At 39.4% G+C, this 22880-nt stretch overlaps 1 protein-coding gene across 1 annotated transcript in view; it reads left to right on the top strand.

Annotated features, from left to right (window-relative positions):
• Nucleotides 1–15761, top strand: part of LOC118882701 (pancreatic triacylglycerol lipase) — a 63051-nt gene extending 47290 nt beyond the window's left edge. Inside the window, exons 6-14 of the mRNA XM_036828875.1 lie at nucleotides 1164–1298; nucleotides 3357–3468; nucleotides 4717–4836; nucleotides 4953–5072; nucleotides 5591–5709; nucleotides 7852–7981; nucleotides 9083–9191; nucleotides 10328–10492; nucleotides 15636–15761. Coding sequence (XP_036684770.1) covers nucleotides 1164–1298; nucleotides 3357–3468; nucleotides 4717–4836; nucleotides 4953–5072; nucleotides 5591–5709; nucleotides 7852–7981; nucleotides 9083–9191; nucleotides 10328–10492; nucleotides 15636–15699 — 1074 coding nt within the window. The 3' untranslated portion in view covers nucleotides 15700–15761. The remainder of the gene's footprint in view (nucleotides 1–1163; nucleotides 1299–3356; nucleotides 3469–4716; nucleotides 4837–4952; nucleotides 5073–5590; nucleotides 5710–7851; nucleotides 7982–9082; nucleotides 9192–10327; nucleotides 10493–15635) is intronic.
• The last annotated feature ends 7119 nt before the right edge of the window (nucleotides 15762–22880 follow it).

Here is a 22880-nt window from a genome sequence, read left to right as displayed (position 1 = left end):
ATGAAGGGGCTAATTAACTACACAAGTTTAAAAATAATCAGTAAAACCACAACTTGTCTTCAAAAATAATTTATAGCTGATGATTATTGGGCTGGGTGAGGAGGGAGGGTAGTAATAGATTTCTATACTACAGTGAAGAAAAAATAAATAAATGATTCTCAGCTCAAAGGTATGTAGATTTTCAGATATGCATATACAATTTATTTCTGAGATCCCAAAAGCAGATGTGTTTTTCTTGCATTTGATTTGTCTTTGGGCATTATAATGGAGGAATGAGTACCTTAAATTAGAAGGTTAAATGCCGTAGATTCAAGTTCCAATTCTATCCTTAGCTAACCAAGACACTAGCAAATCGTTTCCCCTCTTTGGATTTTTCTATCTGTAAAATGAAACAATTGGAGATGGTTTCTAAGATTGCTGCATTCTCAAATTCTTCTTGGAAAAAAGGTGGGGATATGCATAAATAAATACTCAAATAAATAAAATTCCTGCCAGATCTAGCATTCACAAAACTATCATTGACCCCCATCCAAAAAGACTTCCAGTAGATATCTGAAAGTTTATATTTTTATGTGAAATAACTTCAGTCATGTACAATAAAACATGTTCATACAAAAATTTTGATTAGTATTTCCATCATGGAAAAGCTTATTCATTTGCCTTCAATGCCTATATTTAAAGGGTCCTAACATAGTCTTTCATTTATTCAATTACTTAGTAGATATTTACTGAGTACCTAGTATGTGCCAGGAACTTTTCCAGGCACTGAGGATACAGAAGTGAACAAGACAGGCAATGCCCTGAGGTGCAATCTAGTAAGGGACAATGTCTTGTGAAGTTTATGATGCTTTAATGAGACAACCCATTGTACCACATTTTATACACTTTTCCCTACAACAAATGTCTATGCATCTGTTGCGGTAGAAATCCCAAGAATCCAGTTCCCATTATGGCCAAATCTCTAGTTTGGAGCCAATGTTAAGTTTTAAAAAGGATTCCATAACCATAACAGATTAAAAGTTTTGTTTATTGGTTTGGGGTTAAAAAGCGAGCATGATATTGTGTAGGTCAAGGAGGCAATTTATCCTAGTCTTCAAGATTGTTAATTAGTAATTAGGAAAGATGTTGAATTATTTACTTATTTATTGTGTCTCTTCCACCAGAACCTGTTTAACGTGGAAAGCGTGAACTGCATCTGCGTGGACTGGAAAGGTGGCTCCCGAACCGGATACACACAAGCCTCACAGAACATCCGGATTGTGGGAGCAGAAGTGGCGTATTTCATTGACGTTCTTGAGGTAACTACCTCTGGGTTATAGAAAAGCCCATGCACATTGCTCTCTGGATTCTCTTCCAGAAAAATTGCTGTATGTATGATAATTGGTAAAATATTTTTCTACTTAGAGTTGGCATTCTCCTTGATTGAAAAGAAAAATGCAAAAGAAAAATCTAGATTTGGGCTTCATCAATATGCCTATTAAGGTGAATAAACTGATTTTTAAGTGCTATTATTCAAGCAACCAGGTAGATTGTTTCTACTGGATTCCATCATTAGTTCTTTTAATTTTACCAGTTATTAAGCCAAGTTGATATGATAATGTCAACCTGAAGATTAAAGTAGGGGTTTTGTTGTTTGTTTGTTTGTTTTTATTTTTTTAAGAGAAGCACAATGATAACAAGCTAACCTGATTTGGTAACTAAAAACTTAGAAAATGTTAAACTTGAAAGTGCTTAAGTAATTGCTTTCATTATTCTTTTCTTCTTTTCTTTTTCTTTTTTTTTTTTAAATTGAAGTATAGTTGACACACAATATTCTATTAGTTTCAGGTGCCAAAATAGATATTGCAATGTCTGGTTGGTGGAGCTGGCAGATCATTTATTGATTAAGTTCACCATCTTACATGAGTGCAGTTTGTGATGCCCCAAAACAATTACAATAGTAATATCAAAGGTCACTGATCACCATAAGAAATATTATAATAATGAAAAAGTTTAAAATATTGTGAGAATTACCAAAATGTAACACAGAGACCCAAAGTGAACAAATACTGTTGGAAAAATGGTGCCGATAGACTTACTCAGTGCAGGGTTGCCACAAACCTTCAGTTTGCAAAAAAAACAATATCTGTGAAGCACAGTAAAGCAAAGCATAATAAAACATGGTATGTCTGTACCACATCTTCTTTATCTACTCATCTATTGATGGACACTTAGGTTTTTTCCATTGCTTGGCTATTGTAAACAATAAACATAAGGGTGCATATATCTTTTGGAATTCGTGTTTTCATTTTCTTCAGAAAAATAACCAGCAATGGAATTGCTGGACCATATGGAAGTTCTATTTCTAATTTTTTGAAGAACCTCCATACTGTTTTCCATAGTAGCTCTACCAATTTACATTCCCACCAACAGTACATGAGGGTTCCCTTTTCTCCACATTCTCGCCAACACTTATTATCTGCTGTCTTTTTGATAATAGCCATTCTGACAAGTGGGAAGTGGTACCTCATTGTGGTTTTGATTTGCGCTTCCCTGGTGATTAGTGATGTCGAGCATCTTTTCATATGTCTGTTGGTCATCTGTATGTCTGACTTGGAAAAATGTCTATTCAGGTTCTCTCCTCATTTTTTAAATCAGATTATGTTTTTTTATATTGACTTACGTGAGTTCTTTGTCTACTTTGAATATTAACCTCTTACCGAATATATAATTTGCAAATATCTTCTTCCGTTTAGTAGGTTGCCTTTTTGTTTTGCTGATGGTTTCCCTCACTGTGCAAAAGCTTTTTGGTTTGAGGTAGTTCCATTTGTTTATTTTTGCTTTTGTTTCCTTTGCGTGAGGAGACAGATCCAAAAAATATTGCTAAGATGGACGTCAAAGAATATACTGCCTATGCTTCTTCCTGGAGTTTTATGGTTTCTGGTCTTACATTTAAGTCTTGAATCCATTTTGAGTTTATTTTTGTATATGGTTTAAGAAAGTGGTCCAGTTTTATTCTTTTGCATGTAGCTGTCAAGTTTTCACAACACCATTTATTGAAGAATCATTATTACTTTCTAATCCAAATACTTGCTTCACCACCTCTGGGTAACAAGTCCTCATATCTATCAAGGGTCCCCTCTATGTAGAACAATGTTCTATGTAGAACAATAAAAGCGAACACTACTTCCACCAGTTTAAACATTATACCATCGCCATTTCTTGTGATAAATGAAAAGAAAAAAATCCCTGAAAATTGATTGCTTTAAAGGAGAAGCTTCTCTTCTTAAAAGTTGAGTTTTCAGAGTGTTCTCTTTTCTGCCCATCTTGAATTTTGCTAGTTTGAAAACATTCTGAAGAAGTTTTCTTTCCAACAGTCGTCATTTGGATACTCACCTTCCAAGGTCCATGTCATTGGCCACAGTCTGGGTGCCCATGCTGCTGGGGAGTCAGGAAGGAGGACAAATGGGACCATTGGACGAATCACAGGTTGGTCAAAGCTGCAAAGTTGGACTAAATGAAGCCTATACGGGGTCTAAAAGGACAGAAATTTGGCACAGACCTGCTTTTACCTGAGGAGACAAGTTTTCACATTTTCCGAATTAGATCACATGATCAGAGAAATCGGTGTGTTCTGAGACCTTATGAATTTGTTATTAATACCAATCTTTAGTCTACAGAGCCCTGTTTAACATATAAATACTGCATGTGACTAAAATGTGAATTAAGAACATCTGGAAGTCTTATTCATATCTATTTTCTCTTTGTCAGGTATTCACAAAGGATGAGTTTGGTGAATAGAAGAAATGGCATAAATAATAGAAGAAATAGAATTAAACTCAAAGAGCTCAAAAATGTATCATTAATTATATTCTGCTTCATAGCAATTGATAATTAGTCCAGTCCTCATGAACCACAACCCGAGAGTGGTGGGGACAGATAGTCTGGGTGCCCTGGGCTGCCCGGGCTACATGCTGCTAATTAGATAAAAAATATGATTTTACAAATCTCAGACTGGTTGCATTTAGCCAGTGGAGTCATATGTTGGGTACCCAGGTCCTACAACAACCTTGTAACTTTATAAGAAAGACTTTGCTATCCTGGATCTGAGAAGTGACTATTTCAGGAAATGATTACTTTATTCTTGCATCTTCCCTTCTTTATTTTCTTCCCAAATCCCCTGTTTCCGACACCCCGATTCTCTTTTTTAATACTTTGGATAAGTTCGTTACATTTGCATTGGTAGGGGTATCTGGAATATCTCTTTAATTTGCTGGAGAGACATTCTTTCTCATAGTCCGTAAATGCTTATGAGAGCCTGCTCAGTCAGGCACTTGCCAAGCTGTGGTCGCAGTGACTGTGAAAGCCAAGATCCTTGCCCTCACAGGAGTTTATAGTATAGGTGGAACTCTTTTAGCCTGAAAATCTCTTAAGAGTACAGTGTTTCCCAGAGTCTGGCTCTTTTGTTGTAACTGTGCTATTGATGGGGATTGTCCCAATGACTAAGCATCCATAAGTAGGGCCAAATCCCATGGTTTGAGGAAAATTCACTTTAATGCAAATAGTAAATTAGACACAGATTTCCCTTAGAAATTGGTAAGATAGGGAAGAACCAGCTTATTTCTTTGCACGCGTTACTCATGATTACCACCAATGCTGCACTTAGGTCTGTAAAGAGAAAGGTGAACATGCATGTCCACTGATAGACACTGACATGACGCATCCTATCTATTTTAGGGTTGGATCCAGCAGAACCGTGCTTTCAGGGCACACCTGAATTAGTCCGATTGGACCCCAGCGATGCCCAATTTGTGGATGTAATTCACACAGACGCTGCCCCCATAATCCCCAACCTGGGTGAGTTCTTCAATTTGTCCCCCTGGAGTATTTTTTGAGTCTATACATAAGAGTGTTTTAGAGTGTTTTGAGTCTTTACATTAACATCAACTTTCCCATATTTTAAAATTCCTCAGGTCTTGGAATGAGCCAAATTGTGGGCCACCTAGATTTCTTTCCAAATGGAGGAAAGGAAATGCCCGGATGTAAGAAGAATGCTCTCTCTCACATCGTTGACATAGATGGGCTCTGGGAAGGTACAACTATTATGTATATGAAGAGATTTTCTTGGGGGGGGGGGCGGGAATCTGTGTTTCCTTTTGATAAACTTGCTAAATATTTTGGTATTGTACAGGTCTCACATTTTCTATAACAAAGAACTTTTAGTTGTATCCCCAAGATACAGGTTTTCACTGGGGGAAGTGGACATGAGAAGACTATAGGAAAGAAAGTGTATTTGTAGTCAACTTTTCAAGGATCTAATTCAGGGAATACATTACTCAGTCATACCTATCCCTTACAGACCAATCTTTTCCTCCTAGAGTTATTTTTCCATTTCATTTAGCTATGGCATAATTATTATAATGTTAAACAGATTATATTAAATTCTGATTGTGTCTCAAATCATGACTACCCTTCATAAATGATTTTGTTCTGTGACTGCCATGAGTTCACACTAATTAGAAAAATCTATTCAACAACTGTGTGCTGACCATGACATTAACTTGGAAAAATGAAATCTGTCACTGATGTGTAATCATGTCTGATTTTAAAGGAACTCGCGACTTTGTGGCCTGTAATCACTTAAGAAGCTACAAGTATTATGCTGATAGCATCCTCAACCCTGATGGCTTTGCTGGATTTCCTTGTGCCTCTTACAAGGTTTTCAGTGCAGTAAGTAGATTCTTTCTTGCACCTAAAGAATTTTGTGACCATCACTTCTCATGACCAGTGTGGTTCACTATACATGACATGCATTCAGTGAATGTTACTATATGACTGCCACATGATTTATACTTTCAATAATACATGTTTATTTTAATAGTGATAAAGCATTGGAGACCTTTAGAGAAATGCGCTTGTAAACTGAAATATCCCAAATCTACCTTGTTCTCTATCACTTCTGTATGTGTCAGCTAAATGTTCACACTTGGTTTGGAAATAATTCTAAGTGCAAAAATTGTCTATGGAAATCTGATCTATGGTTGCAGGATGCTGATGAACATGAAAAACTTGTTTTAAATGTTAACCTTATAAAGGTATATGATTATGGGCATGTGGACATTTCTGTGCAGTCTCATAATTGCCAAGATTTTTTTTTGAGTGTTCATCTTTTTTTTGGTATTCTCTAATTATCTAAGTTGGGATCCTTAAATCTGATCTTGAATATGACATATCAATTGCCCAGTTTTTTTTTTACTATTGCTTTTCCTTTCACAATAATTTTTTTTCAAATAAAAATGTATGCCCTATGTTATTTAATATATAAATTTTCAAGTAACGTGCTAGGTGAAATTATAATTATCAAGTAGATATACTTTAGCAATGAAGAGAGAGGATCTGATTCCTGGTTCTACCATTAAATAGTTGAATGATTCTGGGCAAAATACTTAACTTCTCTAAGGCACTTTCTTCATTTCAAAATGTAAATAAAATGGTAGATTCCATAGATTTGGTGGGAGGATTTAATAAGATAACATGTTTTAATTACTTAGCCCAGAACCTAAAGTATAATAATTAGCATTCAACAAATGTTAGCTATTATGTGTAGGGGAGAGGGGATGGGTGTATATTTTATTCACAATGTAGCTTGCATATGCAATGAGAACGCCTCCCCCTTCTTTGGTCTAACTTTATTTTTATTTTCTTCCCAAATCCCCATTTTCTAGGTAATGGGGAAAACAAACAAACACAGAAGCTTTAGGTTTCATCCAGTTAAAATTTAATCTGATTCAATAATATAAACTGTCCTTTTAAGTGATGCTCAGACACTTTTATAGGAAAAAATTCTCAGTTTTGCAGATTTCTCAGCCTTTGGACCACCTCTCTCCAAGCTGGTATTGGGCAAGGTGATCATGGTGGTGGTGGTCAGTGTGTGTGTGGAGGGCAGAGAGGAGGCTTGGGGGTCCACCTTCTTGAAGGGCTCATAGCTGCCATCTGCAGGTGATGTCGGGGCGTGTCCAAGCTACTGGCTTGGGCAATGCTCTCAGAGAGCTTGGGCCATTTCTTCCCGGCTGGCCCAGTTTCCCTGAGCTTTTGCTGAATGCAGATCCTCAGATTCAGCCCAGTCGCCATCTGGTCCACTGATTCAGGAGTTCACCCCTTGCCTCTACTGTGGGGCAGCCTTGCCCTTTCATAGCAGGAATTTTTATGTCTATCTGCCTCCCGCTCTGTTCACGCCCCTCCCTCTCTTCTCCTCACAGTTTCTTGGCCCACAAAAGAAGGACATTTTCCTATATGATATCCATCTTCTTCAGACGTCATGGCTAAGCCTGACTGACCAACTAGAGCATTTTCCCTTCACATTGGGAGAATTCTGAGATCTGAATCTTCCAGACTTGATATGCTAAGTGGGAGCTAGAGAAAATTGAGAAAAACTTGACTTTTAAGCCTATTGTCCTCCCAGTGAGTCCCATTTTGTGTATCAGAAGCTGATGATCACCTCCTGCTCTTTCTTTTGCAATTTTTCTAAAATAAATTCTAACCACCTAAAAGCAGATGGGTGTCTTGGGGCCACTGGAACAACTTAGAGAGGCAAAAGAGAGAGGATTAAAATATAAATAAATAAATAAATTCTCTTAATTAATTTTTATAATATTTATGTTAGTATCATGTTATTTAATAGTGAAATTGCTGATTTATCATTGTAAATAATGAGACTAATTTTTAACGTTTGTTGAGACACTGTTAAAGTCTTCTTTTACTATCAGAAGAGGATTGGCTTTAGAATATTTGAAAATTCAACAACACGTGGAATAAGATGGTACACTATTAAAAAAAGAGCATCCTCATTCATCATTTGTTTATTTTCCCTAGAACAAGTGCTTCCCCTGTCCAAGTGAAGGCTGCCCGCAGATGGGTCATTATGCTGATAGATTTCCTGGGAAAACCCAAGCAGAGGGCCAGGTATTTTATCTAAACACCGGTGATGCCAGCAATTTTGCCCGTAAGTCCCTATTTTATTTGTCTTAAATTCTCAATACTATGTATCTTATCACGTCCCGTGGAAATGTGTGAAATTGCTTTTCTGTACAAAAGTTTTAAACACTCCTCCCCAAAATGGAAAAACACATCCATACCATGCTCAATGTGAACATGCTAATCTGGGTGGCAGAACAGAGTTTAGGGCCTGAATTATCAATGATACAAAAATAAATTTCTTCACAGTTGATTCTGGTACCGAATTCAGGAGGCTTCTTCTGCTCCAGCCTCTTCATACTCTGTTAAAAGTTTCACTGCGCAAAATTCTGAGGTTCTTTTACAAGCAGAAAAGTAACCCAGGAGAGAGATGGCAGAGGTTGTGGGAATGGAAAGGAGGTGACAGATTCTAGAGGTATTAGGATTGCAGACTCCATGTGTGATGGGAATCAGAGAATGCAGGAATGGTGAGACTTGGGGACAGACCCTGGGTTTCTTTTCTGGGTAATAGAGGAAGAAAACTATTTGGATGGGAGTCAATAGGGTTAGCTGCATTGTAAAAACTAAAGCTAAATTTTATTCCCTTCCCAATTTGGCCCAGGCTAGCTCTAAATGGCAAAAAATTGTAGTTCACTATTGACTAGTACCATAAAATGGTTACCATAAATTAATACAATCCAATGGTGTTGAAAAGTTGAATTATAGAATGTTAAAGATAAATATAGATTATTTAGACAAAAAGATGACAGTACTCTAAAATTTTGTGATCTATAAAAATGAAATAAACTGATGAAAATACCACACTATTATTTTTCCATTATCTTTTAACATAAAGTTCTTATAATGTTCAAGAATAAATTGTTAGGTTAAAAAAATTGAAAACAAAATATATAACTTAGTCCCTTGGCTTGAAATCTTTTGACTTGGGAAAGAGTCTGTGTTCCTCCCCTCCCCCAATGTCTGCCCTCTGAACATTAAGTTAAAGGAATATCCATCACTATTTGATTAGAAGAACTACCAAAACCATACAAAAATTATTCAAAATTCAGCAGTAGTGGAATCCAAGTTAGCCTGTTTCCAGAATAATTTTTCTAAAAGCTGATATTTTGCAAATATTTCCCCCTTGCAGGTTGGCGGTATAAGGTGGCTGTCACACTCTCTGGAAAGAAGGTTAGAGGACACATACTCGTTTCTTTGTTTGGAGATAGAGGAAACTCTAAGCAGTACGAAATTTTCAAGTGAGTAAACTACTATTCTAAGCTCCTTCAGTGTTGGAATACTTCACACATACAATGTATGTCGTGGACATAAGAGTTTATTCATTACTATATGGGAATATAGGGAAGGAAAGTTTTTTTCCTTTATCTTTCTTAGCTCTTCGGCTGGTCTGGTAATCAAATTAACATAGGACAGATTAACAGGGGAAAAAACTAATTTAATTATGTACATATGGGGGTCCCAGAAGAACATGAGGCCCACAGGCAGTGAGACAATTGAGGCTTATATGCCATTCTGAGCTAAGGAGAAGGGAGCAGGGGTCTGGGACTTCAAAGGGGAGAAAGACAATCCACAGTAAGATGGGAAGAACAAATATTTGGTGCACAAAGGTTTGCCATGGCAGGCAGAGACAACAGGACACGGAGAGGAATTTGATCTCCAGGCCCAGCTGAGCTCCCCGCCAGCCTATCACATCTAGCCCATATTCCTTGTAGTTATCTCAGGTGATAGTTCCCTTCCTGAACCAGGCCTTCTATCTAAATCCTTTTAGGCAGTTAAGGGAGAGGTAAAAGTTATCCTTGAAGCTGCTGGGTCTTGATTTCCTTCAGCTCAAAATAGTCCACCTGCCAAAGTGGCACATTCTGGGGAGACTTGTTCTGAACCCCTTCAGAAGCACAGTACTTCCATGTGTCATTAAAAGGAAGAGACTATTTCACCCTTGTACCTTAATACATTTTAGAACTCTGTTTCTAAATTTTTTCTCTGCTATTTCCTGAGAAAACCACAGATGTTTATTTTGATGCATGGCATCTGATTTATAATCACTAAATAATTATTCTACCCACAAAACAACTGGAAAAGGATGATATAATGATGTCATCATTTATTAAATTGTGGGAGGATTGTGACTATAACATGTTTGAAGTTTTATTAAAATAAGGATGACTTCAAAGTAATGTGAGTTATTGATGGCAAATGAACTACCACTGAGTTGGCATACATGTCTACATTTATTTAACCATTAGATTCACAAATGTACTATCAATCATCTTACTAGAGATACATTGTTAACTGGTTTTAGAAACATATATGTGTATATTTATATGTATGTTTATGTATATTCATGTATGTTTTTATTAACTTCTCCATTCCCAAGGGGCAGTCTCGAACCAGCCAATACTCATTCCAATGAATTTGACTCAGATGTGGATGTTGGAGATATGCAGAAGGTTAAATTTATTTGGTACAATAACGTGATCAACCCAACTCTACCCAGAGTGGGAGCATCCAAGATCAGTGTGGAACGCAACGATGGAAAAGTGTAAGTAATAAAAATTCAAAGAGATTTGAAGCATTGAGTCACGTTTATAATTCTACTCCCACTGAAAGACAACTTTAAGTTAAATCACCTACAGTGGTTCTCCTATATCTCAGTCACCGCTGCTTCCTAATACCTTTTGTTTCTTTAGAAGAAAGCGTACATCTTTAGGAAAACAACTTTGATAGATTTGTAGATGACTGTTGTATGATCGGACACAAGTGTTAGAATGAGAATCTGGCTTCACAATCCTAAGGTGAAAAGAAAGATGTCATTTAGCAGCTGTGCCTTGTGCTATGTGTGTGCTTAATATGTGTATCTTCCCCAAGCTTCCTGGGTTCACCAAATTGCCACTTAAATTACCGAGAAAACACTTATCAAGGAATACAAATAGATTGTCCTGTGCCATTAGTCTTTTTAGTGACGACAAAGGTCAACCCTTGGTTCTAATCAAAACTAAAGTGTGTGTGAACCAACGGATATTTACCATAGTGAACTACCGGAAACAGTGAGGTGATGGTGATGATGGTAATCATAACAATGCCAATATCAGCCCAAGTGTTTTGAGTATAAAACTAAATTCTGAGGCACAGTGCTATGCTGCTTCTGCCATCATATCATTCAGTCCTCATATAAGTCCAGTGTGGAGACTTTTGCTTCTGGCAAAGATGGAGTAACAAGAGCCCAGATTTACCTTCCCAACTGAAACAAACAAAAATTCAGACAAAATATATCAAACCATGGGCTTCCCTGGGGGCGCAGTGGTTAAGAATCCGCCTGCGAATGCAGGGGACACGGTTTCGTGCCCCGGTCCGGGAAGATCCCACATGCCGCGGAGCAACGCGGCCCGTGAGCCACAACTACTGAGCCTGCGCGTCTGGAGCCTGTGCTCCGCAACAAGAGAGGCCGCGATAGTGAGAGGCCCGCGCACCGCGATGAAGAGTGGCCCCCGCTCGCCGCAACTAGAGAAAGCCCTCGCACAGAAACGAAGACCCAACACAGCCAAAAATAAATAAATTAATTAATTTAAAAAAATATATATATCAAACCACAGTTTTCAAGATGCTGAACATTAGGCAACAAAGGAAAGTGATCTCTGAGCTATAAGAAACAAATAAGGTAGAGTCCTAAAATTGTCCCGGCTTACTGCCTTTAAAGAGTCTCCAGGATGTCACACAAAGAGGAAAAATTCAGGCAGAACCCAGTAGACTACCTGAGTTAAAGAAACAGAGCTAAGAATCCAGAAAATCCAAGGCAACTGTATTTCACAGGACAGAGGACCAGAGAGGAGAGAGCTACAGAGAGGAAAGCTCAGAGAGCTGGAAAATTTCCTTAAACATTCAGCAGAGTACTGATCAGCACATATATATGAGGAAACTAGTCAAGGTCTGTGAAATATCCATCTGAAAGGATTATAGAGAATAGTACCCAGTACTCTTGCAGGGTTGGGAACAGTACTTGTTTCTGCTAACCAGACCAGAAAAGCTCATAATTCAGGAAATGTTAGGTAGAGTATTTAAGAAGGTCATCCCTCAGTAGTGGGAAAAAAGTTAGCCTAGAATGAGCAAGACCTGAAAGGATCAAACTGTTTCCAAATAACTGCACCCCAGAACAGAGCTCAAGAAAATGTATAGGAATACAAAATTATCCAGCAGTTAACAGGCTAAAATCCACAATATATGACATTAAACGAAAGTTTTCCATGTATATAAAGAAGCAGGAAAACACAACCTATAATGAGAATAATCAATCAATTGAAACCAAACCAGAACCGACACAACTGTTAGAATAGCAGACATAGACACTAAAACAGTTATTAAACCTGTATTCCATTGGTTTAAAAAGGTCAGTAGAGGAATGGCATATATAGAGAAAAGGCCCACGTTGAATTTCTAGAGATGAGAACTACAATATCTGAAATGAAAGAGCAGATTAGACATTGTGAGAGAAAAGATTAGTGGAGTTGAAGAGGTAATAGAAAGTATCCAAAATGAAACACAGAGAGAAAAAAAATTTTCGATGAAGAGAATATCAGTGATCTGTGAAATAATTTCAAGAAGTCTAATATAGTTCTCATTGAAGACTCCAAAAGAGGAAGGAGAGAAATATATATTTGAAGAAATAATGGCTTCAAAAATTTCAAACATAGTGAATGAAAACTGTAAACATATAGATCCAAGTGATACCACAAAAAACATGAAGAAAACTATGCCAACACACATGAAGATCAAACTGCTCAAAACCAGTTATAAAGAGGAAAACTTAAAAGCAGCCAGAGAAAAAACACACATTACCTACAGAGGAATAAAGATAACAATCACAGGTAGATCTCATATCAAAAACAATGCAAGTGAGAAAATAGTGGAACAACATCTTTAAAGGACTGAAAGGAAAAAAACGTTAACCTAGAATTCTATATCCACAAAAGTATCTTTCAAAGAAAAAGATGAAATAAAGACTTTTCAGACATATCAAAGCTGAAAGAATTCATCACCAACCGGCCAACACCATGAGAAATGTTAAAGCAAAGTCTTCAGAGAAAGGAAAGTTATGCCGGTTGTAAAAGAATCTACAGAAAGGAATTAAGAGCATAGGAGATAGTAACTACATTGGGAAACATATGAGATTTTTAAATATGGTTATTTAAGTCTTTAAAAATAATTGACAATTTAAAAAGTAATGGCGGTATTTTGGGGAGGGGCTGTTATAACGTGTATAAGTAAAATATATGACAACAATGCCATTAGGCATTAGGTAGGAGGGGAGAAATGGAAACATACTCTTATAATGTTCTTATACCATATGTAAATTAAAATATTATCACTTGAAGGTAAAATGTGATGTTAAAAATATATGGTATAAATTCTAAAGCAACCACTAAAATAGTAAAACAAAGAACTATAGCTAATAAGCCAAAAAAAGGAGATGAAATGGAATTTTTTAAGGCATAAAAAGGTGGGAAAAACAGCATAGGGAACAAATTGCAAGATAATAACCATATCAATAAATGTATTAAATTAAAATACAACAATTAGAAGGCAGAGATTGTTTAACTGGATTTTAAAAACTCAATGCACAACTGTATGCTACCTACATGAAATGTACTTTAAATATAAAGACACAAATAGATTAAAAGTGAAAGAACAGAAAAGGATATTCTATTAATTATTAGGGAAATGCAAATTAAAACCACAATGAGGTACCAACATAAACTTATTTAAATGGCTAAAATTTAAAAGATTGACAATATCAAGCACTGGTGAGGATGTGAAGAATCTTGAATTCTCATATTCTGTTGATGGGAATGTAAAATGATGCAACCACTTTGGAAAACTCTTTGCTAGTTTCCTAAAAGGCCAAACATACACCTACCTACAATTCAGCCGTTTCTCTTTTATGTATTTACCCAAGAGAAAAGAAAACGTATATTTATACAAAGATTTGTACATAAATATTCATAGTACCTTTTATTGCAATAGTCAAAATCTGGAAATAACCCAAAGTCCACCAACAAGGGAATGGATAAACAAATTGTGGTCTTTTGTACAATGGAATACCACTCATCAGTGAAAAGGAACGAACTAGTGATACATGCAGCAACACAGATGAATCTCAAAATAATTATACTGAACAAAATTATACTGAATGAAAGAAGCTAAACAAGAGTGCATACACCTTTGCATATAAAATTTTACGCAATTCAAAGTAGTCTATAACGACAGTAGACCAGTGGTTGCCTAGGGGAAGGGAAGATGGAAAGGGATGGGAAGGAGAGAGTACAAAGAATAGGAGGAAAATTTTGGAATAATGGATATGTTTACTCTCTTGATTGTGGTGATGGGAAATAAGTACTGTTATTATCCCCATTTTACAGATAATTCAATGAAAGCTCAATGCCAGAATTCATGTGCAGGAAATCTGACTTCAGCAAATCCTTAACTACCACAATAGAAATTCAGATCACCTTTATTTATATATATTGTGTGCCCTTCATTTCTTGTGACCCTTTTCAATATTAGTTTTTTTTTGATGGTATATCTTAATTTATTATATTCTAATGGGAAAAATGAAGAATAACATGAACTTATGAATTGCCATCAAATGAGAGGGAGCTTTTAGTCAAGTCCTTCACCAATTTGCACTGAGTTTCATCTTGTCCAATATTTTTCTTTTTTTTTTCTTTTTAAAAATATTTATTTATTTATTTATTTTAACATCTTTATTGGAGTATAATTGCTTTACACTGTTGTTTTAGTTTCTGCTGCATAACAAAGTGAATCAGCTATACGTATACATATATCCTCATATCCTCTCCCTCTTGCATCTCCCTCCCACCCTCCCTATCCCACCCCTCTAGATGGTCACAAAGCACTGAGCTGATCTCCCTGTGCCATGCAGCTGCTTCCCACTAGCTACCTATTTCACATTTGGTAGTGTATATATGTCCATGCCACTCTCTCACTTCGTCCCAGCTTACCCTTCCCCCTCCCCACGTCCTCAAGTCCGTTCTCTACGTCTGAATCTTTGTTCCTGTCCTGCCCCTAACCTTTAATTTGCTATTTGCACATCGGCTAGCCATTAGATTACAGAGAAGAAAATGAAGATGAAGAGAAAAGAGCATTTTCTGAACATTTTTTATGTGCCAGACACTTTATATATGCTTCTGTATTTTGTTAAAGAAATTGAGCTCCAAACCTCCTAAGTATTGCTCAGTCTTAATGAGTAAATTAGTTATTTCAATTCAATGCTGAATTAAAATAAGAATGCCGAGCCAATGTAACACCAGGACCTCAGGATTTTTACTCTGGCTGATTTCTTGTCATGCTGCTGACCCTACTCTTCTTCAGTTGCATTCACTGACAGTGTGCCATGTATAGTAGGTGCTTTGGGGATGTGACAAATGGACCCTCTGTGTCCTTTGGAGTGTCCAGTGATACCTCTTCTTTCTGCTATTGCATAGCCATGGGATAAAATTAGAAAGGAAAATGCAGTTCTTTATACCCAAGAGGTATTCATTCGGCCAGTGTCTAGTTTTGGGCACAGGGTGTGCCACTCACTCAGACTGAGGGGAAGGAAGTGGCTGTCATCAAACTCAACACACCAACTGTGTGTCAGGAAGAGCTGACTTTTTGTTTTCTCTCCCCAGGTTCAACTTCTGTAGCGAAGAAACTGTGAGGGAAGATGTTCTGCTTACCCTCACCCCATGTTAGGAGCTGCTGACATGTGAACACTGAATCTTACTGCTAATAAAATCTAGTGGTGAAGCACTACATTCCTTTCTTTGCCATCATGTCCATTATTTCCAATGAAATTTTTGGATAATGTGATTAAGTTCCAATATTTGGAACTGGTCTGAAAAACCACAAATGACTGTTGAATTTTGCTACATGTTACTTGGCATTTGAACTTGGGAATATTGTTTACTTGATACTGACATCATGGCCATTACTATTACTGATGTCATTCTGATCACTTAAGGCAGACTTCCAGGTCCAAAGTGACCCTCCTGGTGGTGGTGGGCACACATGATAAGTACCCACCTTTGCCACTTTTTCCATCGTCTTTAATCAGACATCTCAGGAGGGATGACACATAGGGAGTCTCCAGTTCTAATCGGAACTTTTCTCTTTCAAATCCTTGGCCATGTCTATTTCTGTGTCTGTGTCAGTTGGGTCCTCTGAGAAGCAGATGCTAGGGAAATGTCTGTGACGGATGAAAGAGGAGATAGCAGGAGTAGGCAGGAGAAACTTCAGACCTCAATGCAGGTCTAACACCCATGAGAGGGGAAAGGAAGGAAAGACTAGGTGGGAAGAGCCCCAGCCCTCAGAAAATGTCTGAGAAAGTCTTGGCCAGGTCGATGGGGAGTCCCCAAGTGAAGGTGACCCTTGGCAGGAATCCTACTTCAGGCAGGAGTAGATGGGCTCTCGTACCCGTGCCGTGCTCAGTCATGGGTTGAGGCAGCCAACAGAAGCGTGGCCTCTGTGTGAGTCCCCGCGGACCCAAGGGGTGGCAGTTGGGCTGCCAGGCATGTCTGGTCCTGCAGCAGTTTCTCCTGAAGGATCTGAACGGTACACCTCTCTGGCCACCACAGTGTCCCACCTTGTTCCTTTTTGGATTTCTTTGGAAATGACACCAGCTTGGTCATTTCCTCATTGGAACTGAATTAAGTATATTACTTAATTCAACAAACATTTATGGAGCCCCCATTACTATATTCCAGACACTGCTGTTGGCACGAAGGATGTAAAATAAAGAAAATACATTTCTCACCCTCCAGGAGGTTGTAGTCTGATGAGGGAGCTGGACAAGGAAACAGTTATGAAACAGTGTCAGGAAGTACGAGTTACTAACCTGGGAGGAAAGAAGGGCTGGCATTTGATTTGGGGAGAGGGGTTGAGAGCAGGGGTAGGATGGAGAAAGGCTATATAAAGTAAGTAAAGGGAAAGCAAGGGGGGTTAAGCCTCCCAAAGGGGTGTAGGGGGCCAAGGGTAGGGTAGCCTGTGCCCCAGGTACCCATCCTATGAACAATTCTGACACTTTCTCTCTGTGGTTCAGATTGCGCAGCAGAGTCAATCCCCAGTAACACTTTTCCTCCTCCTCTCCACTCCCCTTACTCCTGCTTCCTAGGGTCACTTTCCAGATAAACTCTCTGCACCCAAGCCCTTATCTCAGATTCTGTATTCAGGGGAGCCTAAAATAAGACCAGGGGTGAGCATTCCAATAGAGGGGACAGCTTGTCCAAAAGTACAGTACCTGAGCATGGAGTGTTTGGCCAACTCCAGTGTGTTACATCTTGTAGACCATGTTCAGAGAGGGGAGTCATAGGAGATGGGACCAGATTGGGCTTGATTGACCATTTATTCCTCTAACAAGCACATGTTGAGCACCTAATGTGGGTAAGGCACTCTGCTAGGCACGAAGAACACACTGTGAGCAAAAGGGGGACCCAGTGCCTGCTCCTGAAGGTCCATGACCATCAGATGATGGAAGACTCCCTAAGTGATGAGCAGAGACCCCCAAAGGGCTTTGAGAAGGGCAGTGACTTGACCCACGTTTGGGGTTTAAATCAATCCCACTGGTACTTGCATGGAATGCAAGTTCTGATCCATTTCTTGATCTAAATCCTGCTCCACTTGGCCCAGAACTTTCAGGTACTCTGGGATTCTGAAAGCTGGGGCTGTTCTGGAAATTCCCAGGCCCCTTATAGAGGGTACAGACTTTTGGGCCTAATTCTCCCCAGCTGGCACCAAGGACTGTCTGCCCTGAGACTTTCACTTGTTAGCCAGCCCACAAGAATGGGTGGACTCTACCAATGGCCCTCAAGGGCTTTGGGAAGTCTGAGCTACACTCAGAACCTGAATTCACATCCCACAGACAGGGCATCTCTGATGAAAGAAAAAGAAGTCAATCGTTGACTGATGATAAGGCAAAGTTTTGCACCCTGCTTCTGTTACTACAAACACAAGGAGAAATTCAACCAGTTCAAGGGATATTTAGAGCTGTGGTTCAAACAAATGCAGGTGAGTGTCCAGGCTGTGAAAAAGACTTAGAGAACAGCTTTTTCAGGACAAAAACTTCTTTGGAATTAAGGGGCTCCTAGAACCCAGCTTGAACCAACCTACTCTTCCCCTCAAATTTACAAGATCGTTCTCTTACAAGATGACAAGGTATCTGTACATTGTGAACTTGAAATTGAAGGAGAAAACAAGGACAGAGCTGATTGGCTAGAGGAAGGCAGCTATTCGGCTCCATCTGGATGTGTGGACATGGCAGGTAATGGCTGGCAACCTCATTCTTTACCTTTGTGACTTTCAAGGAGTCATACATCTTGAAGACAGGAGAGCTGTCTGGTGGAAATGAAGTCACATTTTCAGAAGAGATCCACAGATTTGTATGCATATGAGTCCTGCCTTAATTCCCTGAATCTGACCAGGATATAAGTTCACTCAACATATTTCAGTTGTTATTCTTATTTAAAAGCCTCACCCAGGAATCTTTCCATCTAGTGTGGAGTGAATTAACTGGTCTAAGAGGCTTTAAAGGAGAAGCAGCTTAGACCCCAGTCTTGCTAGGGGCTTGCTTGTCCAATTAAATCCCTCAGGGCATTTAAACAAGAGCCAGTGCATTAGAGCACAGTGTATATTGACAGATGTGGGAGTTTTCTCACTGTCTTAGAAAAGAATAGACGCTCAACTGATTCTGTGTACCCAAGAATGGTGACAGTGAGTGCAATGAGAGCTGCTCTCTCTGAATCCCAGGCCTGGCTGAGCTGAGTTTCTGTATTGGTTAGCTGCTGCGTAACAAATCATCACTAAACTCAGTGGCTTTAGACAGACTTGCTCACAAATCTCCAGGTTAACTGGGTGTTTCTTCTGGTCTTGACTGGATTCACTCATGTGTCAGCAGTCAGAGTGGGTTGAGTCAGAAATGCTGCTAATCCTGTCTGGGTCTCTCACACACTTAGGGGTCGGCTGGTTTTGAGCTGGTCCAAGATGTTGCTGCCATCACGTTTAATAGCCAAACCAAGTCACACAGCTAGCCCAGATTCAGGTGGTGGGGTAATAGACTCCAGTTATTGATGGAAGAAGCTGCAAGATCACATGGCAAAGGGCAGCTTCAGGAAGGGGAGGGGGTAAAGAACTGTGACCATTTTCACAATCCATCTATCATCGTCTAACCTGTTTCTCCACCCGGGGAAGCCTGGGGCTGGGGAAGGAACAGGTCAGGTGTCAAGAGGGTTTTCACAGCAATGGGTCAACCCAGGCTCCAGACTCTGGCCTTCTTATACTGCCTTTTCCTCACTGCTGTCATCAGAAGTGAGGGTGCCCTTTTGGTTCACTTGCTTTTGATGTTTGTAGAAAACAGAGTGCTTCAATACAGCACACTTATTCTTGAACAACTAATGCTGATGAATACAGGGTTGCTTCTTCTTATCTTAACACAATGCAGCAGTCCTGAGCAGCTTTCCTGAGCAGCAAATCCACTCCCCGGTGTTGCCAATCACTCTTGATAACTCAAGAAGATCATCTCTTCATTATTTCAAATCCCCTACCCACTGGCACTGAGCCACCAGCTGTGCACTTTGGTACAAATTAAGTAGAGTCCGTTGATTTAGGATTGCTAAATTTACTACTGCAGAACCACTTACTTCTTGCTGTAGGTGCCCAGCTCACAACTTCACCTCCATCTTTTGGTCTACATCCAGGCCTTCCCAATAGGACCCATATCCCGTTGCTAATTAATTCAGGGACAGAGGGGCGGAGGGGATCTGAGGACGACCTGCCGAGGTCTCCAGAGTGGTCTCATTTTTTGGGTTTCCCTGGGTGTCAGTTCAACAACTTCATGGATTCCATGAGATGCCCCAATATTCTCCCAACAAATCTCTCCTTTTAAAAAAAATTTAACTATCCAGAATTGATTTCTGTTGCTTACAACAAAAGCCCCATAACTAACATACCTCTAAAAAGTTACTGTTTAAATAGCTAATGGTCTCTCCTTCACTGTTGTTTCACGGGTGGGGTGGAGAGAGTAGCCAACATACACAAGGAGCAGAAACCACTATCAACATGTTAAATGTACATATCTTTTGCTCCTTAAATTCCACTTGTAGGAATTTATCCTACAGACACACCATCCATCGAGAAGACAAATGTGTAAGAATATTCAGTAAGGCATCCTTTTTTATAGTAAAAGATTGGAAACAACCAAATATTTATCAGTAGAGGACTGATAGTAAATATCCAAATATCAGAATACTGTGCAGCGGGTAAAAAGATTGGAACACATCTGTATGCACTGATAACAAATGGTTTTCAAGACATATAATTAATTTTCAAAATCAGTTTGCAAGGGCTTCCCTGGTGGCGCAGTGGTTAAGAATCCACCTGCCAATGCAGGGGACACGGGTTCAATCCCTGGCCTGGAAAGATCCCACATGCCGTGGAGCAATTAAGCCCATGCACCACAACTACTGAGCCTGTGCTCTAGAGCCCGTGAGCCACAACTACTGAGACCACGTGCCACAACTACTGAAACTCCATGCGCCTAGAGCCCCTGCTCCACAACAAGAGAAGCCACCGCAATGAGAAGCCCACGCACCGCAATGAAGAGTAGCCCCTGATCGTCGCAACTAGAGAAAGCCCGTGCACAGCAACGAAGACCCAACACAGCCAAAAATAAAACAATTAATTAATTAATTTTTAAAAATCAGTTTGCAAAATAATGTATAGGATTTGTTAATCATTTATACTTTTTATGTTTTTAAATAAAATATAATATATATACTCATAGTGGATAGACTATCTTAGAAGGACACACAAGGAGCTGGTGAAGCATCATTTTTAACTTTGTATTGTATCAGATGTAGAGGGGCATATATTACCTATTTACGAACATGAGTGAAAAGAATTTTTTTTAAGAAAGGAAAACTAAGCCCTAAATGCCCGTGCCTCTACCCTTGAGTGTCTGGAGCCCACACTTGCTTTCACCACCCCACACGAGTGGCTGTTGGAGATTAAACCTTCCTTTCCTGCCCAGAGGACGTCACACGAGCTCTGATCACCTTAAGGCAGTTTCAACCATTGAACTGCTCTGCAGGGGTGAGCGTGGAACCCACAGATGAACTTGGCAGTGAGGTGAGCTGAGGGGGAAGTAGGCATGGCCGCCTGACCTTTGGGGAACCCGTGACAGATCATGTGATGATTGTTTCTCCTAAATCTAATCAGATGTTTATATTCTTGCTTCTCTGAAGAACATCTTTTTTTCTCCTCCTTAGAACTGTGCCCTCTCACCATTCCCAGGCCTGAAATCCACTCAGAGAATAAGAATAAAATGTCTATGAACTCTATTCATATGTACATTCTTTCTTTCATTAATTTATAACTACTTCAGTGTCAGGTTCTAGAAGGTGGAGGGCACAGCAGTGGCCAAAGTAAATGAGGTCTGTGTCCACATGGAATTGCATTCTAGGTGGGAAAAGGAAGATTGCAAATAAATAAACAGAAAAACAAGGGAGATAATTATAACTTGTGACAAAGTGATGAGAAGGAAACAAATAAGGTGCTAGGAATCAGGTGAGAGGCTGGCAGTGGAGGAGCTTCAAAGGTGGCCAGGGGTGGCCTCATTGAAGAGGTGACATTTAAGCTAATCATTGAATGACAAGAAGGAGCCAACCCAATGGAGGTCTAAGGAAGAGAGTTTCAGGCCACTGGAATGGTAAGTGCAAAGGCCCTGAGGTAGGAAAGAACTTGGCATGTTTGACGGAGGCCACTGTGGTCATGTGGGGAAGGTCAAGTGGACAGCAGGAAGAGAAGAGGTCCAGGAGGCAGACAGAGTCATCTGACATCTCCTATCAGCCAAATTACCTATTTTACCCACTGTTAGATTATCACAAATCTTGTCCTGCGTCAGCACTGCAATGTCAAAGAAAAGCGTAAATGCCTTTGTCTTCTCCACAGTCTTTGTCAAGTGCTCCAGCACCTGCCTGGACCATATGCACAGACTTCCAAAGCTTGAATACCTCATCACTTAGGTCAACCAGATGCTCAAGTCTGGAGAAGGGGGGAAATTTATTTTCTATTTCAACTTATTCTATGTAAGTATTTCCCCTATTCTTTGTGGTGGATTGACACTCAACAAATCTTGTTGATAACTTGCTCAGAATAACTGATATTCAGCAACTCCTTACTTCGCTCTGGATAGTCTGGATTCAAATCCCATCTCATCACTCATTAGCTGTGTGACTTTATAGGCAATTAAAGACCTGTCCCTCTGTTTCCACATCTGTAAAGGGAGGCAAATAATGGTACCTACCTCACGGGGTTGTTGTAAGACTTAAATTAGGTAATACACGGAAAGTACTCTGACTGCACATACTAAGCCTCACTAACTGTTGGCTGCTCTTCCTTATGACTCTAGGGCAAGTCTTTTCTGTTTTCGTCATAGAAGGGCCCTCCAGCCTGGACCCCAGTGTCCTGATTATTCAGGAGCAGTGTGAACTTTGACATAGAGGCATATTTAACTTGGGGGCGGGGTAGGGCACCAATGGCATTTGCCATGTGCAGGTTTATCTGCTTGTTGTGTGAACCAGCCAAGCTGCTCACAGATGCTTGGGTCAGTGGGTAATTCATGACAGCCTCAGAGGGTAGAGTCTTGTAGGACAGGTGTGCAAACTTTGGAGGGTTTGAGGAAACTCGACAGACATTACGTGGTCTGGTGACATGGGCTTTTATGGGCACCTGAACCCAGCTATTCCAAATTATAACAGGATAATATAATAATTGCTATTGTTTTAAACCCTTACATTTTGGGTTGGTTCATCCCATAGCAATAGGTAACTGGAACACTAGTTAGTGGGAGATTGTGGTCAGAGGCTATTATGGGGGCTGTTGAC

Source organism: Balaenoptera musculus, chromosome 16 (assembly GCF_009873245.2).
Source record: "Balaenoptera musculus isolate JJ_BM4_2016_0621 chromosome 16, mBalMus1.pri.v3, whole genome shotgun sequence".
NCBI lineage: Eukaryota > Metazoa > Chordata > Mammalia > Artiodactyla > Balaenopteridae > Balaenoptera > Balaenoptera musculus.
This window is presented reverse-complemented; position numbering and strand designations above follow the sequence as displayed.